The sequence below is a fragment of the Dermochelys coriacea genome, chromosome 13, assembly GCF_009764565.3.
Source record: "Dermochelys coriacea isolate rDerCor1 chromosome 13, rDerCor1.pri.v4, whole genome shotgun sequence".
In the NCBI taxonomy this organism is placed as follows: Eukaryota; Metazoa; Chordata; order Testudines; family Dermochelyidae; genus Dermochelys; species Dermochelys coriacea.
This window is the reverse complement of record NC_050080.1, coordinates 30,618,869-30,644,316: the sequence shown is the minus strand read 5'-3', so window position 1 is coordinate 30,644,316 and position 25,448 is coordinate 30,618,869. Positions and strand designations below refer to the sequence as shown.

General features: G+C 41.7%; 1 protein-coding gene across 9 annotated transcripts in view; it reads left to right on the top strand.

Moving 5' to 3' along the window:
• The window catches only part of RBL1 (RB transcriptional corepressor like 1), an 87,489-nt gene extending 63,996 nt beyond the window's left edge, over positions 1-23,493 (top strand). For 7 of the 9 annotated variants that reach the window (XM_038369957.2, XM_043496051.1, XM_043496046.1 and 4 more), the window contains 7 exons: positions 6,879-7,096; positions 9,772-9,948; positions 12,049-12,120; positions 12,300-12,390; positions 19,537-19,703; positions 20,397-20,555; positions 20,853-23,493. In XM_038369957.2, the coding sequence (XP_038225885.1) occupies positions 6,879-7,096; positions 9,772-9,948; positions 12,049-12,120; positions 12,300-12,390; positions 19,537-19,703; positions 20,397-20,555; positions 20,853-21,023 (1,055 nt within the window). In that variant the 3' untranslated portion in view covers positions 21,024-23,493. Of the gene's footprint in view, positions 1-6,878; positions 7,097-9,771; positions 9,949-12,048; positions 12,121-12,299; positions 12,391-19,536; positions 19,704-20,141; positions 20,322-20,396; positions 20,556-20,852 lie in introns of those variants that run through there. The other 2 variants (XM_038369960.2, XM_043496050.1) reach the window with 2 other exon arrangements.
• Positions 23,494-25,448: the final 1,955 nt, after the last annotated feature.

The window sequence follows — 25,448 nt, the reverse complement described above, 5'->3', positions numbered from 1 at the left end:
GCTTGACCCGTGGAATTACCGGGAACCCCAGTGATATGGGATACACCCCAACGAGCAAGGAAATGAGCCGTACAGCGGGATACGTAACCAGCACCATTATCAGTTTTAATGGTGGCCGGAACGCCCATAGTGGCAAAGCAACTTTGCCAGTGGCGAATAACATCACGAGTGCCGGTTGAAGAAAGGGCAGTAACCCAGACATAGCTGGAAAAAGTGTCAATAGACACATGAACGGAGCGAAGGCGGCCAAACTCAGGGAAAATAGTAATGTCAGTCTGCCAGAGCTGAAGGAAGGCAAGACCGCGAGGATTAACACCGAAAGAAAGGGGTAGAGAATGCCTCTGACAATCTGCACAAGAGGCAAAAATTGCACGGGTGTCTGCAACGGGCAATCGAAACTGACGCGCAAGAGCGCGTGCAGATTGGTGAAAAAAGTCATGGGAAAGGCGAGCCTGGGCAAAGGAGTTAGGAAGCTGAGCATACAGTTGTGGGGGATTAACAAACGCATTGGCTCGCGCGTTACCCTCCGCGAGGAGCCCAGGAAGACCGGAATGGCTACGGATATGCATAATAAAATAGGGGATCAAACGAGCATTAAGGAGGTGCCATAATCGTAAAAAGGCACGCCAGAGAACAGGATTAGGAACGCGGCGAAGAAAGGCACGTTCCATCCGGCATACCACCCCAACAACATACAGTGAATCAGTAACAATATTAAGAGGTGTGGTAGGCCATTTTTCAAAAGCACGAATAACGGCACAAAATTCGAGAACTTGGACAGAACCTTCTGCCACAACGGCCTCATGGCACCAGCGGTCAGCACTACGCCAAAAAAGGCCGGCACGGGCAACGCGGCCACTGGCGTCAGTAAAGACCGTAAGGCCAGAGAGAGGTGCCAGAGAAAGGAGCGGTAGACGTTCCAACGGAAGGGGAGCAGAAAAAAGGCGGTGTGGGGGGTAATGATTGTCCAGACGGCCAGCGTAATTTAAGAGGGCCAACGCAAAAGGCAAAGATTCCGCAAGTAAACGAGTAAGGGTGCGGGAATCATAGGGGAGATAAATAATGAACGGGTCACAACCCGCGAGGGACACCAAGCAGTCTCGAGCATTTACGAGAAGCCGGGCAATAGCATCGACACGAGTGGTGATTGTACAGGGGTAACGTGAGGGCGGGAAGATCCATTCTATCACAATGAGAGGATCAGAGAGACTGGGGTCCCACTGAAATAAAAGGTCCTCCAGGGAGGTATCGTGGGAGAGTAGGGCAATACAAAAGGGGAGATCAGGGGTAATACGGCCAGAATATCGACACGCAACCTTATCTGCGATTTTTTGAAGGGCCACAATATGAGCCGGAGAAAGGGATCGGGGATCGGTAGGAGTTTGTCCGCCTTGAAGCAGACTAAAGAGGGGTTGCAAATCATCATTAGTAATACCGCATATAGAGCGGACCCACTGGAGATCTCCAAGCAAACGCTGTACATCGTAAAGGGAGCGGATATCAGTATGAAAGGTAAGTTTTTGGGGCCGCACAACGGCATCAGTAATTTCCATGCCCAAGTATTGAAAAGGGGAACTCTGCTGAATTTTATCAGGGGCAACTACAAGGTCAGCCGCCTGGAGGGTGGATCGAATTTCTTGAATAACTGTATCGGGACACAAATCAATACCAGCAAATAGGAGATCATCCATATAATGGTAAATAAGCCAGCGAGGGTGCGCGTGGCAAAGGGGAGCAATAGCCCAGGCCACAAAAAGCTGGCAAATGGTAGGAGAATTTTTCATGCCCTGTGGGAGTACGGTCCACTGAAAACGAGCAGCAGGCTCAGCTTTATTCAGTGACGGGACCGAAAAGGCGAATTTCTCGTGGTCCATTGGATGTAGGGGAATAGTAAAAAAGCAATCTTTCAAATCAACAATAAGAAGGGGCCAATCACAGGGGATCATGGTAGGGGTTGGCAGCCCAGGCTGCAAGGCACCCATATCTTTCATAACAGCGTTGACCGCACGGAGGTCCTGTAATAAGCGCCATTGTCCAGATTTTTTGGGAATAGTAAAAATAGGAGTGTTCCAGGGACTAGTGGAAGGCTCCAAATGACCCGCCAATAACTGTTCGTTTACAAGTCTTTTAACATGGGCGAGCTTTTCTGTTGTAAGCGGCCACTGTGCAACCCACACAGGAGAGTCGGTCAACCATTCGAGTCGAGGGGTCGGTCGCCCATCAGTGACCGCTAAGCAAAAAGGAGTTCATTTTGTAGCGTGACGCCCCATTGGTTCAAACAGTCCCGGCCTAGGAGCCAAACAGAAGTAGCAATAACATATGGGCGTACCCACGCAACAGTAGAGGGGTTTTGAGTGTCAGTAACAGCAATAAATTCGGTACTAATACGGGTGTTCTGAGTTCCCCCGATGCCACGCACGGGGGTGTTAAGTTCTTGCAGGGGCCAATTTGAAGGCCATGACTGGAGTGGGAGAACAGTAACATCGGCCCTGGTGTCTAAGAGGGCATCATGAGAAAGCAAATGTCCGTCGGGGCCCTTATAACATACAGCTCGAAGCGGTTTGTTGGCAGTTATTTTCATTGCAAAAGCGATCTCAGGAATTCAAGTAGACCCAAAACCACCAGAGCCTCAATGAACTGGATTAGTATGGGGAACTGCGCTCTGAAAAGGGATTAATTGTGCGATACGAGTGCCTGCTGAAATGAGGACAGGAGGACAAAAAACACGCACCATGATCTTTATCGGGCCGGTAAAATCTGCATCGACAAGGCCCGGAAGAACAAAAATACCCTGTCGGGAGGCGGAGGAGCGACCGATTATCAGGGCACTTAGTCCATATTCCAAGGGTCCCGTGGCTGTGGACGGGAGAACAAGCACTTGCTCATCATTTATGGAGGTGTCAGTGGCGAGGGCCAGGTCCACTCCGGCACTGCCGGCGGTAGCTCCTGTGAGGTGTTCCAAACAGCCGGTCGAGGGGGAGGCATTTGTATCCGTGCGCCCCTCCGTTGAGCGCTCATCTGTCCGTTTCCCGGTAGGGGGGTTCCATCCTTCTTATAGCAAGAACGGCATTCCGAAGCACGATGCCCAAACTTATCACAGTGATTGCATGTGCCAGCAAATGGGCGAGAAGAGATGGAAGGCACAACCCGTTGCCCACCCCTGTCGTTTCTGTTGGGACAATCTCGCTTCATATGGCCGGGGCGCCCGCAGGCAAAACACGAACCTGGGGGTCGAATGGGCCCGCGAGCCCCAGGGGCACGGCCAATGAGTGGTTTAAGAGCAACGGCTAAGGCTGTCGCTTGGGCCTGCGCATGAATAGTAGCCTTTTCCGCCTCCTCAACCGCCGTGGCACGGTTACATGCCTCAATCATTTCCATTAAGGAGGCTGTTTTTGGCAATGAGGCCAAAATGCGACGGCAAGTAGGGTTAGCATTCTGCGTTGCTAATTCCATTCCCACCGCCGTTCTGGCGTCCTCCGTTAAGTTAGGAGATCTTTCTAAGGCCTGCCGTAGGCGGTCCAAAAAGGCGGAATATGGCTCCGATGCGTCCTGAACAATTTTTGCATAAGGAGGGGAAGGTTTTCCCATCTGGGGTACCTCTTTAAACGCCGCCAACGCCAGACCCTGCGCCTGCTGCAGGATGCCAGGGTCTAGGCGGGCCTGGAGTTGAGGGTTGGTATATTCCCCAGTTCCCATCAAAACATCTAGGGTGACCGCCCGTAAGGGGCTGTAGTCCGGCTGATCCATATTACGCAGAATCGCCACCTCAGCCCTGTGACGCCAGCTATCCTTCCATAGCAGGCGCTGGGTCGGGGTCAACAGCATATCTGCAAATTTTTGCGCGTCATAAGGACACATAACTTGACTAGAGAACACTTGCTCAATTAGAGATTGGACATAATGATTATCTAAGCCATACGCCATAACGGATTTCTGTGCTTCTCTAATCAATTTCCAATCAAGGGGGGCCCACCTTCGGCGCCTGTTGGCCTCCATAGTAACAGGGTAAAGCACGGGCGACTCAAGCACTATTGGGTACGCCGAAGGGAAAAACTCCCCTTCGATAATCGCATCCTTTATCACCCCGTGCCAGCGTCGCACCGGATTTGGGGGGCCCTTTCCCCGCTTCTGCCCCGGGAACTCAGGAGATTCCTTCTCCTCATCAGAGGAGTAGACCGGGGGTGGGGGCGAACCACCCCGAGTCCCTAATACTTTCGCCACCTGAGAAGGGCCAGAAGGCGGATCGCCTGCCATAAGGGCCAACTGCCGAAGCATGTCAGTCAGCTGCTGGCCCTGCTGGCGCATCTCCTGCAGAAACGTGTCGGATTTAGTCAATTTAGTAAGATCGGGAGAGGCAGGCTGGGTGGCATGTTGGGGAACAACAGCGGGAGAAGTATTTGCAAAGGGCACTGACTGCCCTGGATCCCACTGAAGCGTATCTGAAACGACAGGGTGGGGGTCATATGTAGGCATATCTCTAACCCAAGAACAGTCGACATGCTCGGTGGCATCCATAGGCACATCATCTGGTGGGAGCGGAACAGTACTTGGGTCTGGCGCCGGGACGGGCGCAGAGGGAGCCACAGGAATCACGGTCTCGGGGGTACCAAAAAAGTCTCGGGCCCCCACAGGAAGAACCTGTGGGGGATCATCCTTAGGTTTGGGGCAGAACATCTCAGAAACGGTCGCTTGCACCTCCGCCTCAGCTGCAAGGGCCGCTATAGCTTTCTTAACCTTGCGCCAGGTCTGGTTAAGGGACACAGCCTCCTTATTCCCATGGGCAACGGAGTCCCAAAGATCCTGTCCCAATCGCTCCCACACTTGTCCATCAAAAGCATGGTTTGGCCTCTTCAGAAACCCTCTCCTCTGTCCCCATTTCAGCAGATGAGACAAGGATTCTGCAGTTACTTTCTCGCCCTGTCTCTCTATGATACCAAGTAAAAATTCATGCATGGTTTTCTCTTCAGCTGATACAGCGGTACCCATTGCTACTTAAAGCTGCTCACCTGTGCGCACTTGCGTCACTCTCGGACGCCCAGGAGCCGAAAAGCCGGTGCCTCCTGCCGCGGCTAGAACCCTCGCCTTTTCAGAAGGGATCATGTCGGGGTCACCATTTGTGGGGTTTTCATGCGAGCCGGACAAAGCACAACAGCCAATATGGTTGGTAGCTAAGCCGTTTATCTGTTATTTTCTCATTGCTTTTATTCACTCCTTTTACATAATATTTTCAACCCCCTCCAAAGTCCACCACCCAGTCACGGAGACATCTCGTTGGTCGAGCAGCCTCAGCATGGGCTATACACGTGCGTCCTTCCTCTTGATTGGAGCACAAGATTGGAGCACAGCTGTCCGCTATCTGTTGTCAACAAAGTCTGATGTTGCCAGTTTGCCTGGGTCACGTTCCAGCCTGTAATTCTTTCTCAAAGTTCATTAAAGGTTCACCGCGACCTTAACTAGCTCATAAATATTCTTAACTAGCTCACAGATACACCATGTTCCCACACAGGACTAAGCCATTTGTGCTTCATCTTACCTGTTTGTGTCATATACAGACTGCTGAAGGGTCAAGCAGTCTCTGCACAGACCATCTCTAGATGGATAACATCCTGTATCAAGACTATGTTTGAGATAGCTTTGGCTATGCCTCCTCAATGGATACAGGCTCACTCCACGAGGGTGCAAGCAACATCGATAGCATTCCTCAGTGACGTTTCCTCACTGGACTTTTGGAAAGTGGCCACACGGTCATCCATATGTACGATTATGGACTATTATGCTATTACCACATCTTCCTGAGCTGATGCAGGTCTCAGAAGGACGGTCCTGTGATTCCTATTCCAGTAAACTCTGAGCCCTGCCTACAGATTGTGGTACTGCTTATAAGTCACCTAACTGGAATACACATCTGCATCTACTCGAAGAAGAAGAAGAAGAAACAGTTACTTATTGTAACTCTGGTTTTTCAAAGTATGCTGAGAACGTGTATTCCATGACCCACCCTCTGTCCCCTCTGACTCGGAGTCTCCTCTCATGGGATTTCGTTATGAAGGAACTGAGTGGGGTGGGGGCGGCGCCACCTCATATAGCCAGGGGAGGAGCCATAAGACACAAGCACTGCCCCTCTACAAAAAGAAAAGGAGTACTTGTGGCACCTTAGAGAAGTCTCTAAGGTGCCACAAGTACTCCTTTTCTTTTTGCAAATACAGACTAACACGGCTGCTACTCTGAAACCTGCCCCTCTACAGGTACTGCTAGCAAAAATCTCTGGCTCCAGTGCACTGGGAGTGCACACACCTAACTAGAATACATGTCTGCCTCACATTTCGAAGAATCACAGTGGCAGTAAGTAACTGCTTTCTTAAAGGGACAGTCAGCTCTAGGTTATTGTAAATGTGTCGATTTCAGGATATTTATTTCTGATAGATTACACTTTCTAATTAAACAGTAGGTCTTGAGGTTTATTCTGAAATTGATTTAAAAATATGTATGTGCTTTCTCTCCCCTTTGGCGCTTGATAGAGAAACTTATAACAGGGGAAACAGTGAAATTGACTGCACAAAATAAACTGGAAAAAAATAAGCAAGATGTTGCTAGCTTTCAGTTATAGGACTCTTTAATGTTTCTTGTAAATTTTGTACCAACAATATTTTTAGACGGAAGTGTGATCTTTCACGTTTACAGTATCCCTCCCTTCAAGTATTTTCAAGAGTATGATAAAGTTGTTCCTTTATGAATGCACTGCCAGGGAAACAAGGATTCCTTTGACATCAAACACTGCAGAACAATCTTAACATTAACTGTTTCTGTGAATTATGATTATATTTGCAATTAAACTGTGCAGCTTGGCTGTAAAATAATGTTTCTATTTATGTCTTCAGGGATTGCAAACGACACTGGAGGGATCACCTTGATTCCCATTTCAGTGAATTTATCTCAGCAGTCTAAAGTGGAGAGTCATGGACAAGTACCTCTCACTGCTCAAGCTTTAACTGGTGCATCTCCAAACCATTCCCGTATGAATCAAGCACAGGAAGCACATCAGTCAGCAGGAAGCAAACCAAAGAAAACTGGCTCCCTGGCACTGTTTTACAGAAAGGTAAATATCTTGGCTAAGAGTTGCTTTGTATTAAATGTTTTTTCTCTATTTTAGAGATACAAGGTGGGTGAAGTAATCTTTTATTGACCAAGTGCTCTGTTTTGTTAATGCTTGATTATATTTAAATTTGTCTGTCTCTCAGCAAACTGTTCCATTATACTCCTGTGTTATTCAGTTACATTTCCTTTGGCACTAATAAAGGCACCTGTGCCAGAAAATGCTTTAAAATCCTATTACTAAAAAATTGCTTTTCAGATCCACTAATTAGGGCCAGATGTGTTGTTCTCTGATCTCCTTGGTTGACAGGCAGCATCTCCAATAGCTAACCACAAATTGTTGGTGCTTTTTGGTTCCTTATTCCTGCTCTTATTGTCTCCCAGCTTTGCTGAGGATGCAGATAGCTGTACTAGCTCCAACTCCTTAGTGCTTTGCCAGAAATTCTCAGAGAGAGGAGATAATGCACATAGACCCTGTAGGCTGGGGTAAGGCCTCAAATCAGGGTGTTTTCTCTTCTAAATCTCTCTGAGCTCTTTCTTTTCTAATGGGTTTTGAACTAGGACTTGGGAAACTTTCATCATCCCTCTCTCAGATGCATGGATTAGACATGCTGAAGGGAAGACTGTCCTCCTGTAACTGATTAGTATTCAGACACACACTCTTATTTCGGCTTCTCCTGTCTCTGAAAATTCCATTCTGTCATCTCTTCTATTGGAAGTAACATCTGTTTCCTGGACCCACCGACCCGTCCAGAATTGGCTGCTTATGTGGGGTTTCACAAAGCAATGTTGGATACTTAAGCCCTCTGGGACAGTATTCAGAAAGAGGAATAACATGTTTGCTTACCAGAGGAAGGAAGGAATTTGAGGGATGAATAAGCATGAATAACTTATAGGAGTTTTGCTGCCTTTCTCTTGCATTTTCATTTTAGAAAGAGACAAGGTGAGGGAAGATTTCTTTATCCATAAACATGAGCAGACCCCCTGAGTATACCTGATTAGATCAGTCTTAATCTGCCTTCCAAAAACTTAAATCATAGTACCTGCACTATTTGTATGCTTCCCTGTTGGAGTTTTCTTGCTTCTTTATTTAATTGTATTCCTGGTGGCCATAGTTTCAGCCAGCAACACTAGCAGTGAGAGATTCATTCATTGGAGTGCTTTGTTATAGAGAGAGAAAATAAAACTTATTCTTAGAGATTCTGATTTCTCTTAGGATCTCACAGGCAGAATGGAGTTTGGTTCTCTGCTTTCAATCAAACGGCTGCTATCCCCACCTCTTGTCTGAGGAGGGCTGAGAATTAAGTTGGTCCAAATTAATGTCCAACCAACGTGCAAGCTTAATTTTCAATCATACAATGGTTTTATGCATCTTTATCTGCTTTCACTGTGTGCTTGGAAAATTATATAATAAGCAAAACTACTCTTCCCTGTTGCTAAGAAAGTTAAAATCCAAGCTTCTGATGAAACCCCATCTTTAGGGGAGTTTTGATCTTTTGGTTACAGGTTACAAACTCAAACCCTTGTGCACAAAAGGGTATTCTTCTCTTCTGCCTGTCTTGTGGAACTTTTCAATAGAGCAGATCATTAAAAGTCTTCTTTTTTTACTTCCAGATATAAATGCCTTTGTGTTCTTAGTTCTTCGTGGAGGGAAAGAACTTCTAAAGTTAATGAAAGACTGTTAATCATGTTGCACTTGTCAAGGTCATCTCATGTTTTCATCTGAAGTAGGTGTTTTTAAAAAGAAACCTGATAAATACTGTGTAGATTAATCCAAGACTCTCCTTGGGTGTAAGTAAAGTATATGACCTCTTCAAACTTCCTGCTCATCTGGAGGGGTCCCAAGGTATGTGGTCAGGTAGATGGAGTAGTTAGGTACAATGCTTGTCAAATTATACTGGCCAGATGGATCAAACTTTGTATTTCTGAAGCCTGTAAGGCACAGATGACAACTTAGTATTTGAGTACATTCTCCCATGCAGAACCCTTTGCAGAGATTGGTAGGATGGCAACTTGGGTACATTTAGCATTTTTTATTAGAGTAGCTTTTAGTTGATGGATTCTCATTTTTAGCCACTCTCGAATTTGGTCTCTGTATGAAGGGATTGCTGCATAGATCCTGTCAGTTCTGGACTTATAAATTTGAACATGCTGAAAGTAGGGTTTTACCTGTAGATATTTGAGTTTCAAATATAGGAATGGAAGTTTTCTATTCTAGTTTCTGGTTGCTAAGAGACAAGAAAACTGGTGGAGTGGGAGCTAGACATCTGTTCTGTGTTGTGAAGGTAAATTGCTTCTGGTTAAGGAAATGGTATTTTGCTAAGTAGGATTCTGATTTGTTGTTTTCCTTGCTTTAACATTTTGAATGTTTGTGTTTATGCTGTGGAGGATTCGTCTGGAACTAGAAAACAAAGAGCTGGAATTGGGGTCCAAAAGGTGCTTAACTGACAGGTAGCAGAACTTATCTAGCTATACAATCATGGAGTTGGAGTACATACACTCCAACCATCTCAAATTGCTGTTTCTGAGATGCAGAAACATGTACAGGTTAAAAAAAAAAATTGCTTTCTTCCCTTTAATTGCTAGCATGCTTTGTTGTTTTAAGACTCACAATTGCGATAAAACTAGATTTCAAGATTCAGTTGGCTTCACTCTCTGTTGTGCTGTTTTCCATCCCAGGTGTATCATTTGGCAAGTGTGCGCTTGCGTGATTTGTGCTTAAAACTGGATGTTTCCATTGAGTTGCTCAGGAAGATATGGACATGTTTTGAGTTCACATTAGTTCATTGCACTGATCTGATGAAAGACAGACATTTGGATCAGCTCCTCCTTTGTGCCTTTTACATTATGGCAAAGGTAACGTATAGATTTTAGGAAGTATTATATCTTAAGCTATTTCCAGGAAGTAAATAAAATAAACTGCAAATCTCCTATCCAATTGTTTTACTCTTGATATCTTATTGGGGAGGGGAGGTGCTTTCAAGATGTTGATGAAGCCCTGAAGTCTTCTTTTCCTTTACATATTCTCCCTCAAGGTCCTATATCAACAATCCTTTTGACTCAGGACTGGATGGTACTTCTTTTTTTGAGCCCATTCACACTGTTCCGTTGTCAGTTGAAAGGACATAGTTATATTCTGTCTCCAGAAGGGATTGCCTCACATTGTTTATCTTTGGTGCTCTGCCTGCACCCCTGCTGGTCTATGAAGTGAGAGACTATGACTAGAAAGTTTTGTGCATCTGTGTAGTTATGCAGAGCACTAATTAAAAGGCTGCTGGGGCTTGCACCTCCTTGGAATAATTTACTTTATATATCCACACTTCACTTTCTTCAGTAAAACAATTCTTCTAGCAGTTGCATACACAGGATATTAAGGTTGAGGAACCTAGCTAAGAATCTATCTTCACAATAAAACGTTTGCTAAGAAATAAAAAGGGATGTGCAAGCTTGTTCACATTATGTTTTGAGGTGCTATAAACAGCCCAACTTATCACACAAATGGGAGTTTTGTAATCTTATTTCTGACTGATGCAAACTCAGGGAAAAAATAAAACAAAACACAGGACTCAAACTAGGCAAGGTGCCAATGTAATTATTTGTATTACTGTAGCACCTGGGAGCCATAGTTATGAACCAGGACTCCATTGTGCTGAATGGGATGAGAATATTAAATTGATTTGCCCAATGAGCCCTTAATAGGAAAGACAAAATGAGAAGAGGTGTTACCTGTGGAATGAAGCTGCTATGGAATACAATTACTTGCTTATACGTTTAGTAATTGTAAGCAATTCTTAAATCTTAGTTTAGACACTGCTACAAGGTGTGCAGAAAAATACCACCATTGAATGATCTCTGTGTTCCCTTATCTTACTGAGTAGGTGGGCCAGCTGCATGATTCCTGCCTTTCTCTGAAGTGTTGCCTCCAGTGCAATGAGACCTGACAGCCCAACTGCAGCAAGTGGACCTTGATACATTTTTCTTGTAGTTCCACTGCAAAACTGTTGATCATTTTCTATTCAAATTGGTGATTCATGTCATTTACCTTGAAACAGAGCTGAATGTGTGTGTCCTTGTAACCTTGCATCTTGTTCCGGAAAATAAGGAAGATACCAGTAACAAAGGATAAGAAATCCAATTTTCAAATATCACTAAAATTTTTACTTACCCACTAAGACTTAATAAATGTAGCTTCTGAAGGGGAAAGGGAAGAATTATTTTTTACGCTTCAGTTTAAGGGAGTAATAATTTTACAAGTGCAGATGAGCAGCAGGAATTGTTAACTAAAAACTGTTCTCCTCATGTTGTCATATTCAGATGTCAGAACTACATTTTTAAATGTATAAGTTCAAGCTATATATAATGCTCATGAAAAATGTACAGTATGGATTTGAAATCAAATGTACAAAGCATATTTCTGAAATATGCAACATCACAGCAAAACTACACAAATTGAGTTATACAAGAATAAAGCATGTTGGAATCAAACATGTTAATCTTTTTCTCTCCTGCTGAAGTAAGGCTAATCTGCTTTCCCATCCTTCCCTATTTAGAAGTTGTATTGTGTGTGGGCTGGAAAGTGAGGGCTTAGGGTGGGCTAGCTTCTATTCCCACTACTGTGAAGCCCTACATAACCCCCCAAAGTCTTTCAACATACTAAGAGTTCTTGAATGTGGCACAGTATTCCCTTTCTCTGTAATGGAAAGGAAAGTTGGAGCAGGCTGTTCATTAAACTAAAGATCACCTTTTTGTAGGCCAGAAAAAATACGTGAGTTATTCCTACTCTTATATATCATTTACTTTTCGTAGATTCATTACTTTTTTCAGACTAAGTGAGATCAAGAAAACACTGGAAAATTACGCTTTTAAACAAGCATAAGTACTCATGTGCTGTAATATAACAATCATAGTTGTTATGTTTTGTCTTAAATAGTTCCTCTTGGATTTTTTCTTTTCCAGGTGACCAAAGAGGAAAGAACTTTTCAGGACATAATGAAAAGCTACAGAAACCAGCCACAAGCAAACAGCAATGTGAGTAAATAACAGTGTCTTCCCTGTAGATAAATGTTTGATACAAGCTCTCTTTCAAGTAGGCTCATACTAATATTGGAGAATGAATGTTACACGCATTTAACCTGAGAACTGTGATTTAATCTAAGTTTGAGTTTCTTGTATTACTTGACAACTGCATTTTTCCCCATGTACTGCAGGTTTACAGGAGTGTTTTGTTGAAAAATAGTCCCAAAGAGGTCACATCAGAAAATACAAATTCAAACCAAGATGTGGAGATGACAGGTGGTGGTAAGTTTTAGAGTAGCAGCCGTGTCAGTCTGTATCCGCAAAAAGAAAAGGAGTACTTGTGGCACCTTAGAGACTAACAAATTTGTTTGAGCATAAGCTTTCGTGAGCTACAGCTCACTTCATCGGATGCATGCCATGGTGGTAAGTTCATAAAGTTAACCTGCTGTTTTTAAAATAATATTTAAATGGATTTAAAAGAACTAATGTGTAATATAAAATCCATTAGAATAGTTGCATCTAATTGCGAAGAGGAAAACATTAGCATTTAATTTTATCATAAACCGATTAAAAAGCAACAGTATTGACATAAGGAGACAGACACTCATAGTCAGATGCTGTGTAGGCTAGGACATGGAAGATGCATTTCACAATTGGAACAAATAGGATAGAACTTCACAAATGCTTTAAGAATCCCTATTTTTAAATTAGGTTGGTTGAACCGTAATTTTTTTAAATGAGCAACTGATGATGATTCTATATAAGTGCAGCTCTCTTGAGACAACACTTAATAAACGGAAAGAGAGTGAGTGATGGGATATTCTAAAGACTGATTAGAAACATCTTTTTAAAATGTCAGAAGGTAGATTGGTTTGATTCACTTCTTCGGGAAGGCTCAATGAGGAGCTCTTTCATTGAAACACTTACTGTCCTGACGTAGATAGGAGTCTTGGCTTTAGTATGTCTGCTGTTTTGATTTTTGCGAAGAGTGTGGGTAAATGTCTATATTTTTTCTTAAAGCATTTTTCTTTCTCCAAAATGCAAGATAGATTTTTCGAAGCGATGCTATGTAAATTAGTTTCTGCTGCTACACAGTTGATCAAATTAAGGCATTAACTATTACAAACCATAAAAGTAATCAACAGAAGTCTAATTTATCCAGAAAAGTTATCCTTAGTTGGTCTATAGCCCATATAATCATCTTGGGGTCTCTGTTATCTTGTCAGTGAGAGACGTTGAGCCACTGACCTCAGAGGACTCTCTCTCAACATCAGCTCAGCAAGCTAGAGTTACCTCATAGCAGTCTGGGGCTTTAAATGAGAACAGCATACTACAGCTGTTGACCAGTAATTTCAAAGAGATCAGTGTCTTGACATTAGCCCAGCAAGTTAGAGATGCTGTCTCTAACATTATTTAAATAAAGAGCGACGTGATCTTTGTTCCCTTGCCCCTATGGTGGATTAATTTTAATCAAAATGATTTAAATCAGTAAACAGGAAATCTTTATTTAAATAATCTATTTGAATCTTGTTTTGTATTTGTACTTTATAATTACTTTCCCAAAGAAAGGTTGATTCCCATTAAAACATGTTGATTTGCAACTAAATATAGCCTTTACTCTGTATTTGATGGTACTTTTTACTCACGAGGAGGATATGTTCTGTTTATACACAGTTACTTAAGCAATTATTTAGCTTAATATACATTCATTCAGATTCTTAAGTTTTACTTTTTTATTGTTAGAAAATGGTGAATGATGCATTTCTTTATTAGATTAGGTATTTTCACTTGTCATGTGTGTCAAGTTGCATTTGGATAGAAATCTAATTAAAGTGCACAAATCCAGCATTTTAAAAGTGTTTTCTAAATAAATATAACCTACCTTAATGTATTGGACACATAAGAAGAAAAATATTTATCAGAACATGTTTTGTATTTAAAGCTAATTGATATATTAAACAGAGGAAGTATTATCTATAGTTAGAATTGAACTGATTGCTTCTAGTTACTATGTCCTTCAAGATCTTAGAACTAGTAGATCACATCCTCTTATACCTCATATGTATTTATAGATTGGAAGAAGGAAACAATCTTTCCTTCTTTTTTCAACTCCCAATCAGTTTTTGAACTCTGAATGAACTAATCATTGAACTGAATTAGTTTGAATAAACAGAAATTAAGAAAATAGTTTCTCTGCAGCTACAGGAAGCTACTGATCTGCAAAGGTCTGGTTCCAGGAGTTTAGCCAGTGACTTTCATCAGTTTAGGGCGTTTGGATTTCTTTAAAACCTTGGCAGCAAACATACTGCTTGAATATTATTATTTGAATTATTTTAATAGATTATAGGAAATTTGAGCTTTACAGACATGGAGTCTTGATATTTCCATATTTGGATGATTGCTTCATAAGGGCATCAACATAACAAGAAGCAATAGTGCCACACAGAGTACGATAACCCTTTTCATGAGTTTAGGGTTACAAATAACGCACAAAAGCCCACATTGATTCATGTCCAGAAATTGGAATTCATAGGAGCTTGTTTAGACTGTTCAACAGCAACACTACCTCAGCAACGCTTCATCACACTTGTCAATTTAATTTCAATGGTAAAGGACAGCTCACAAATATGTGCCAGAACATGTGTATAACTACTGGGAGATGTGTCAGCAACGGACATTTGTTGTCAAGCACACCAGACTCCGCGTGAGATGCCTGCAGGCCTGGCTTCAAACAGTGTACATGCCACACAGGCACAGCCTAAGCAGATGTTTTATGATGCCACACAGGGTAAAAAAAGACTCCCTAAAATGGTGGACATAACCCAAGAACATCTGAACAGGAGTCCCGTTTCTACAAAGGACTGCAACAATGACATTCACTACGGATGCCTTGCTAATAGTTTGGGGAGTGCATCAACTCCACAACACAATCCAAGGCCAATGGTCCCTATCAGAGTCCAACATGCACATAAACTTGCTGGAGCTAAGGGCAGTCTGTAACGCATGCAACCACTTTCTACCTATACTCATAAACAAAGCCATCAGAATCCTCACAGACAATATAGTGTGCATGTATTACATAAACCGCCGGGAGGGAGGGGGTTGGCACAGTCACACTCCCTATGGACAGAGGCAGTGCAGCTCTGGAATTGGTGCATCAGCAACAACATCAACATATCAGCATCCTGTCTTCTGAGATGTCAAAACACAACAGCAGATGCACTAAGCAGAGAGTTGTCACAGTCATGAATGGGAGATGGATCCCAGAATTTTACGATACTCAAACTATGGGGATTCCCTCATAGACCTCTTTGCAACAGCACAGGGACACCAAGTGCCCACAATATTGCTCCGAAGCAGAACTGGGACATCATTCCTTAGGCAATGCTCTCCTCATCAAATGGGATGCATTGTTAATATATGCATTCCCCCGACTCCACTCCTAAACTCGCTCATACACAAGATCGAGAGACAAATCCAGAATCATTCTAATAGCACCTACATGACCCAGGCAAACATGGTTTCCATTCCTATTAAAGATAGCAGTACGCTTACCTCAGATCCTTCCCCTAATACCTCACCTCTTCTCACAAGATGAGGGGCATGTTCACCATCCTAACCTCACAATACTCCATCTCAAGGCCTGGCTTTTCTCCATGGCAAAGAGGAGTTGAGACACCCTGTTCAGAGGAAGTAAAAGACATACTAATGAACAGCCATAGAAAGAACATGTCATAACCATAGGGGTAGCCTAAATTCCTCCTTACCTGTAAGGGGTTAAGAAGCTTAAGTAACCTGGTTGGCACCTGACCAAAGGAACCAATGGGGACAAAAGATACTTTAAAATCTGGTGGGGTGGAGAGGTTTTGTTTTGGGTTCTTTGTTTCTGTGGCCATTTGCTCTTGGGACTAAGAGAGACCGGACATCAATCCATATTCTCCAAATCTTTCTAAACAAGTCTCTCATATTTCAAACTTGTAAGTAACAGCCAGGCAAGGCGTATTAGTTTATCTTTGTTTTCTCAACTTGTGAATTTTCCCTTTGCTAGCAGGAGGTTTATCCCTGTTTCGTTGTAACTTTGAAACTAAAGCTAGAGGGGGTTCCTCTGTGCTGACTGATTTTTCCGTTGTTCTAAGACCCAGGGGTTTGGGTCTGTAGTCCCTTTGTAACCAATTGGTGAGGATATATGTTCAAGCCTTCCCCAGGAGAGGGGTTTAGGCTTGGTGGAATAGGAGTCCAAGTGGTCCTTTCCCTCATTATTTGTTAAATCACTTGGTGGTGGCAGCGATCCCAAGGCAAGAAAGGAATCTGTGCCTTGGGGAAGTTTTAACCTAACCTGGTAAGAATAAGCTTAGGGGGTCTTTCATGCGGGTCCCCACGTCTGTATCCCAGAGTTCAGAGTGGGGAAGGAACCCTGACAGAGCACAAGAAAGACACATATGTGCATAAGTGGAAATGGTTCAGCACTTGGTGCCAAGATAAACAGATCTTATCAACATCCTCCCCTTTACCAAGGGTACTGGATTACATATAAAAACGGGCTGTCCACAAGCTCCATCAAGGTACACTTGGTGGTGATCACAGCTTTCCATAATAAGGTGGATGATGTCACCATATTCACCCACACAACAACTAAACGTTTCCTCAAGGGCATTGAGAACACTTATCCAGAAATAAGGAATCCATCCCTCTACGTGGTAGCTACATGGTAGCTCAACCTCATCTTTCGCGATCTTATGGGAAAACTGTTTGAGCCACTTGCCACCTGCTCACTACTCCACCTATCTAAGAAGGTGGCTTTCCTCATCGCCATCACATCCACCAGATGGATGAAGGAACTAAGTACCGTAATTTTTTTCCAAAACCACATGCAGACGAAAGAGAGACATCACTCCACATATTGGACATTAGAAGAGCATCAGCTTTCTACACTGAAAGAACAAAAGCATTTAGAAAGTCACCAAAACTATTTGTCTCTATAATACAGGAGTTCTCAAACTGGGGGTCAGGACCCATCAGGGGGTTATGAGGTTGTTATATGAGGGATCGCGAGCTGTCAGCCTCCATCCCAAACCCCGCTTTGCCTCCAGCATTTATAATGGTGTTAAATATATAAACAAGTGTTTTTAATTTATAAGGGGGGTTGCACTCAGAGGCTTCCTATGTGAAAGGGGTCACCAGTACAATAGTTTGAGAACCACTTCTATAATAGAACGTTCAGTGGATATCAGGATGCATCCACCTTTATCAAAAACTTCCTTTACAATGACAGGTTTCAGAGTAGCAGCCGTGTTAGTCTGTATTCGCAAAAAGAAAAGGAGTACTTGTGGCACCTTAGAGACTGACAAATTTATTAGAGCATAAGCTTTCGTGAGCTACATGAGCTATAGCTCACGAAAGCTTATGCTCTAATAAATTTGTTAGTCTCTAAGGTGCCACAAGTACTCCTTTTCTTTTTCCTTTACAATGGCATCCACATACTCTATACCAGAGCACTTTCAGCATCCGTAGCTTTTCTCAATGATGTCCCCGTTATCAACATTTGCAGAGCAGTAACTTGGGCATCAGCCCACTGTGGCATTATACTCCACATTCTTCATAGAGATATGGTTATGATATGATTATGGCATAACTAAGATGTGTTTTATGCAAATGGGTCATGTGAGATATCATTGGAAAGATTATGATTTACTAAATATGATTATTCTATTTGTATGCATGTATCATTTTTGTATCTGAAGTTAGGAATATTTTCTATGCATCTATTACAAATATGTTTACACCTGGGGAATACCTACTAGGCAGAATGCAATCCATCTAGGTGTCTCACTGGGAAGGGCCATTAGGGAGAACAATAGTTCTTAGAAGATGCTAATCACCCACGGAGAAGCCTTTCTGGGGAACGTTACAAACAGCCTCTGAATTATGGCTGTAGGGTCATGTGACCAAATCACCTGGTGTTGGACTCATGATAATACTAGTATTTTTCCACTGACCAGAGGTGGGGATCGCTGGAAAACAAAAGATTCCCGCCATATGCAAAAAACTATTTAAGAGAGTGACATCGTTGTGGGTTGTTCTTCACTAACCCTCCTGCCCAAGAAAGAAAGCTGCTGGAAACACCTGAGAAGCAAGAGACTAAGTTGGGTGGGGAGGGCTGAGCCCAGGCTAGAGGATGTCTGGCCTGTAAAAGGAGTATCTGGAGTTTTAAGCTGCAAGCAAGGGCAGCTTACCTTCAAGAATCTCTGCAATCTGCCTAGAACAACATTTAGGGTGAGAATTTTCTGCTTTTAAGCTTAGATTGCGTGTTGGTTCTATTTGCCAGGTAATCTGCTTTGATCTGTTTGCTGTCCCTTATAATCACTTAATTTATCTTGTGTAGTTAATAAACTTACTTTTGTTTTATCTAAAACCAGTGTGTGTAAAAATCCTTACTTGGGGCAGAAAGCTGTGTATATCTCTCTCCATGTTGAGGGAAGGGGTGAATTTCATGAGTTCTTTGTGCAGTGCAAGACCGTATAATTTTGGGTTTATACCCTAGAAAGGGGGTGTGCAGTTGAGTACTGGACAATTCCTTAACTGAGCCTTCACAGGCAGAGCTAATTTCAGTGTTCGTGTGTTTCTGCAGCTGGGTGTGTCCCTACTTGTGTGCTGGTGAAAGTGTGAGACTGGGAGCGTCTGCCGTTTGTCACAGCATTACAGGGTGAAAGGGAGCCCAGGCTGGTGGGTCAGGCAGGCTCAGTGGTACCCCAGTCCCAGGTGGCACCCTGGAGGTGGGGAACCCGTCACACCCACATATTCATGAAACATTGCTATAGAGTAACAGTCAGTATCGGATGCTTGCTTTAGACTCGTGTTATCCACCATCAGTAACACATCTCCAAAGCCCTTCCCTTCCACAGAGGGGCAGTGCTCAACAGTCACCTGAAGTGGAGCACCCACAGGGGACACTCCGCAAAGAAGAGGTTACTCACCTGGTGCAGTAACTGAAGTTCTTTGAGATGGTTGTCTCTGTGAGTGTTCCACTACCCTTACTCCTTCCCTCTGCTTCGGAGTTTCACATAGATTCTCCGCAGTAGAGAAGGAACCAAGGGATGATCGATCGTGCAGCACTATGTAACCGCCTGGAGTGGGACGTGACGGTGCATGAGTGACCCAACCAGGCACTGCTACCACAAATCTCCAATTACAAGCTAGGGCGCATAGACACCTAAAGTGGAGCATCCACAAGGATAACCATCTCAAAGAACCTCAGTTACTGCACCAGATGAGTAACCTTCTCTTAATCATTTTATTAACTCTTTACAAGTGGAATTTTTATAGTGTGTGTGACTGGTTTTGTATTAGCTTGTATCTTAACAATCTAATTTAGATTGCTGACATGAAGGGTTTTAAATCTGACATTTCTTTTTTTTCCTACTGTGATAGACTCTCCTGGGAAAGTGTGTCTTTCACCTGTAAGGTCAACACCAGAGAACTCCAATGAATCAGGAAAGGAGGAGAGAGGAGATCTGATAAAATTTTATAATGCAGTCTATGTAGGAAGAGTAAAATCGTTTGCACTCAAGTATGATGTCACAAACCAGGATCATGTAGTAAGTAACATTCTAATTTTGGATATATTTAATAGTGTGCGTGGATGCTTAGTGGTAGTTTTATTGACTTTTAGACATAAAATGTCAGCTTTTAAAAACTCATGCTGTTGCTGTCTCTGCCCTGTAGATCATAAACTTTGTAGTCTTATATATGTCTAAACCCACCCTCTGACGCTCACCATGAAATGGATCCACCTCATCATCTGATTGTGTTTGTTTCTACATGGTTGCATAAATAAAATAATCATAGTTCTGGGCTATAACATACTACAGCAGCAAGATTGCATGTCTGTCCTGCTAACAGGCTATCCATTGAAATGGAGCAGAAACTGATGAGTGGGTGCCATATTAATATGGGAAACTGAGTGGCATTTAAGTGCCCCTCAGTTCATCCATGTGAAACAGTTGAAAAATAAAAGTTTCCTTTGTGATTGCCAGGCTGAATACTGAATTGGAATGTTAGAATGTAACTAACCTGGAGCAGAAGGCCCAAAAGGACACATTGATAAAAATGGATGTGCGTTTCATTTATTTATAAAGTTAATTCTTTAATATGCGTCTGGTAAATCTTACAGACAAACTGTGTGTGCACCATTTTTTTTTAAGGTGTTCATTTATTTACAAAGTTAATTCTTTAATATGCATCTGGTAAATTCTTACAGACAAACTGTGTGTGCACCATTTTTTTTTAAGGTGGAAGCACTTTCCCCATTCCCCTACATTAAACAGCAGCCAGTGTCTCCTCGGCGGATATCCCAGCAACACTCTGTTTATGTTTCACCACACAAGAATGGTGCCTGCCTGACGCCTCAGACTGCTCTACTATACAAGTTTAATGGGAGCCCTTCTAAGGTAAGACATTCACAAAAGACCTTTAGTGATTGCAAAGCTTAAAGATTTCTCCCTCTTCCAAATTTCTGACTGGCTTTGGGGTTTTTCATAAGAGAGTGCTGCAAAGACTTTCTTCAAACTGGTCTTGCAGTTCCTGAAGTAAAGGATAAAACACTTAGTGCTTCTCAGATGGAAGATGCTGTGTTCGTCCAGAGTAGGAATACTGTTTTTAGACTATGTTGAAAACCGAGAGTCATGCTGAGTAATTATAGTGGCTTGAATATTTGATTTTAATTATAAATCTCCTCTTATTGATAGAGTTTGAAAGACATCAACAATATGATAAAACAAGGTGAACACAGGAGTAAGAAGCGAGCAATTACAATTGACAGTGACAGTGAGTCTCCAGCAAAACGACTCTGCCAGGAAAATGATGATGTCTTACTAAAACGTCTTCAGAATGTTGTCAGTGAAAGAGCAAATCACTAACATCTACAAGGGACTGAAGCCTCGAGTTCATCACACCTGGGACACAGTTTTTCCAGTTTTCCAGCTGTGGTGTGTGCAGGCAGTTTAATAATTAATGTGTAAAATTGTACTGTCACCTGACTTCAGTAGGAATGCAAAAAGGAAGGGTTAAGGACTGAACTGTGGGGAATTAGAGGCTATGATCACATTAACTTTATTGCTGTCAGGCCTGCTTTGAATCTATCTGCTGATTAGCATGTTGAAATGGTTCTTTGAGCCATGTCAGATATTCACCTCTAATCTTCTAGTTTAGCGGTTCTGCTTTGAGCATGAGGGCCAGCTCCTAGTTTCAGTGGTTCTGTTTTTGAAATTGAATTGACTGGATGTAGGAAAGCAGAAGGGGCAATCACTATACTCAGCGTTTGCGGATCTGTTTGCAGGGAAACACCTCAAGTGCCTTTTTGTTTTTACATGAAGATTACTGAATCTTATGCATTACTTTAATGTGGACAGATCAGGAGACAACTTGTTTGTTTTACTACATTAAGGGTTAGATAAACCCATCTGTTCTTCGTTCTGCATTCTATATTACGTGAAAAAAGTCACCTTTTATGAAAGACTTGACGTGATTTGACCAGGGTTAATTTTTGGCTTTTGTAGCTGAGTGTAACTGGTAAAATGCTGTTCTCCAGCTACTTTCAGGATGTCAACTAAAGTGAATGTTGTGACATGGATTAAATATGTTTCTTATGGTTTGGGAGAGAAATCAGCAAGTACAACTGCAGAGGCATAAATTGAATGCACACTTATCCTAGAGTGTCGGGGAGATGTTTCTAGGAGCCTCTTCTGAATTCAGCTTCCTCCAGAGCAGTGAATGCTGCCACAGGCAACAGATCTGAAGCACTCCTTTCTTCTGCACGCAGCCGCTGCTGCACTAAATATTCCTAGATACTGTATCTTAACTGAAAAAGGCAAGCGTGTATCAATAATGGTTAAACAGTTCTGGGCTTTGGCCATCAGTTACTGATGTAACAATGTGTGATGATTCACTTAATGAACTTAAAATTTCTTTTTTTTTTAGGATTTTTATATTTTTTTCTGACACGTGTACTCTCCTATGTTGTGTAGTATCTACACAGATTGTAAGCCCAAACAGACGAGGCATGTTTGTACATTTTTTTTTTATAGCTAGTACAGATGTGTAGTTTTAGCTTTGTTACAATGGCAATGTGTAAAATTCCAGCAAAACTCCTACATCTTAAATGTTAGAGATAATTTTGATAGGATTGTTTTATCAAGATGAGGAAAACTTAATGTTTGTATAATACTGTTTATAAGTGTAGTCTAATTTTAACCGTTGTGATTTTTTTTTAAAGCTTAGAGCCAGAAGGTAATTCTGTGTTGAACTTTTCTGTTCAAAGTTGCTATAAGTATCTTATACTTACAAACGTGAACAGTCTTTTTAATGGACAACTTTTTTCTAGAGCTCTGACTATTTTACTTAGCTTTTATTAGCTTGGTTATTGAGCACACCAGGATTTGATGCATCATAATTTTCAGTGGAAGGAAGAAGTTTTGTCACATGTTACAGTCTCACTCAATTAATCTGGTAACAGAACTGGAAATCTGGTGGATGAAATTGATTATAAAGGAGAGCACTTTGGTTTACATATTCACCTTGGTAATCAGCAGTAAAGGGAAAGTTCACAAGTCCCCTAAGGTTTTGATTAACTTTTTGAAGGCTGCCATTGTTTTAACTGCTCTGAAAAATGTATTTTGCCTTTTGAAAATGAAGACAGCAGTCTTATAAAGTGGCATAACAAAATATATACTAATGTTAGCTCAGATTACAGTTAACTCCTTTTAAGTATGTGATAACGTTAACAGTTGAAAAAAGACATAATACCAACTTCCAGTCTTGAGTTACTGACAAGATGCATTTGTGCATGGGTAATCATGGTCCTGAGCACAGCCCTGGAAAACCTACCTTGTTGTGGAAAGAGATCTTGAATTAGACTTCACGTAAATGGAGTCAATTGTGCTTGAATCTCTGCATGAGGGTTATATTCCTCAAGAAAACTAGGCTAGGATAGTCTGTTGGACAGTAAAGCTGTCACTCAGCAGTATTGGATGATGCAATAATTTAGTCACTTGGTTTTAATTTCTCATCATGTGTAAACCTACTTTATTTCTTAAGAGGTATGCCCTGTAGACTGTTTCAGTTTCTCTGATCTTGAATTAAAATAATAGTTCTGAAATTTGTTTGTTATGATTAGGTTTAGTGTTTTTTATTAAAACTTAAAGTATTGGTTGGATTTTTAATTCCTTTTCATAATAAATTTGACCCAGAATAGATGCTAATGTTGATAGAGCAAAGTAAATTTTGGACTTGAACAGTTTGCCAAACTGTTAGGTTTTAAAGTTTTGTTATGGTTTAAAAGTGCCTTCATTTGTAAATATGTATTTTACCATAAAAAGTTCTTTAAAACTGTGTGATGACTGACATTGTCTGTCTGTAGTAATTTATGCCTGCTTTCTAGAGTCTAATTATATCTCTGTGACAAATAGGTAAATGTTCATGTTCCTCTGTATGCAGTTATCTCCCCAGATTTTCTATCCATATTTTTCCAGATTGCTTGTACTTCAGTCAATAAATGTACCATCTCAAAGAGCAAGTATAATGCTCCTGCCTGAGTGACAGAGAGAAACTAAGTTTAAGTCAATTGATGGAACAAAATGGACACCATATAGAATCAAGCACTTCGGTTTATTACACACAGCGCTGGCGGAGTGTCACCTTGCTTATCAGGCTCAGAGACACTGCCAATCAATTGATTACAGTGGATTATATGGATTTTCCATGGGCGGAGGAAAGTGACTAGGTCTAGCAGCAAGACAAGATAAGCACAGTAGCCAATAGTCAAAGATTATATAATGTCTCTGCCCATGGTTTCAAGTTAACAAGTAACATACAATTAGTACTTCAAACAATGTATAAGTGTATTAGTATAAAATATATATGTTGAATTCTGATTTGGGGTCCATAGGAATGAAGTTGCTCCTCTAATTGTCCAAGTGGTACATACCTTGGGGGTTAAAACAGAAAAACAGTGAAAAGTATATGGCGATAGAAATTGTTTTTCAGTTGCTCATTTGTGTTTCTAAGGCAGGCACTGGTAGTTGCTTGGGAGGAGGGGTGTGCATCTGTGAGAGGGAGGATGTGATATCTCATCCTGACACGCTTGAACCTTTTCCATAAACTCAAGGTTGATGTGTGAGAAAGTATCTCTTCCTACAGAAGAAACAGGGCCCCTTTCATTCCTTAGGTCGGTCTGCAGCTTCAAATAAAGACACCAATTATGGCTCGTCACCTGGCATTTTGCTGACCAAGCTTATTTTAGCAAAAAGCAAGGTTGTCTTTTGGTTGTTCTGCTTCTCTTAGCTAATATTGTTTACTATTTGCTAGGCCTCCAGCCTCTTGACCAAACTCTGGACTTTGAGCCTGTAAAAAGAGCTGACATAGTCTATACATAAACAGCGTATGGATTTTGGCCCTTCAACAATAGTAAAAAGGTGAAATGTTAGAATTTTAAAAAAAATCCTGTAGTTTTCAGTGGCCTTGCGTATACTAGGAAAATTACCTTTGAATCATGCTTTCTGTAAGTAATGTTATGCTTAAATTGGCTTTATTTACTTAAGCAACTAAAACCCTGGATCCTATGATTGACATCTGTCAACCACAGATCAATTTCCTTGTGTAGACAGGGCCTGGGAGTAAAATAATGCCAAATAGATGGCAACAGGGAATAAGAATGAGAAAAGGATGCAGTGTTTAAGTTCTGAGAACTGTTTAAATTCATTTTACTGACAGATTTTTGTCCCCCAACAGACAAAAGCCAAGTAGATTATTTTGCTTAATTTTCTTTCCTACAATTATCAAGTTACTAGAGTGAAAAGAATTTATCTTGATCTTTAAAATATTGCTCAGTGGAATTGTCACATGTACTACACACACGCTTCCTCAAGAGTCATTCTAAACAATGTGAGAGATATAACAAAACTATCAGGATTCAGTTTCTATATGGATACAGCACTTGAATTGAACCCCTTCCAGGTGAGGTGTACCACGCCAGTAGTCTCTCATTCCTTATACATCCTCACATTTTGTTTGCTGTTGATTGCTGTTGCACACTTAGAGAGGTTTTCATTAAGCAGAACAGATCTCTTACTGAGCTGATAGTTAATTTAGAACATCCTATAAGTTGTTTAAGAGGTTCAGATTATTCCCTACAATGTGCATTACTTGGCATCAGAATTGAATTTAATCTCCCATCGTGCTGCCATTCACGTCGCTTAGTTAGATCTTGGTGAAGCTCTTCACACCCCTTTCCTGTCTTGATTAGCCCAGATAATTTTGTCATCTGCAAATGTGGCCATCCTCTTCAA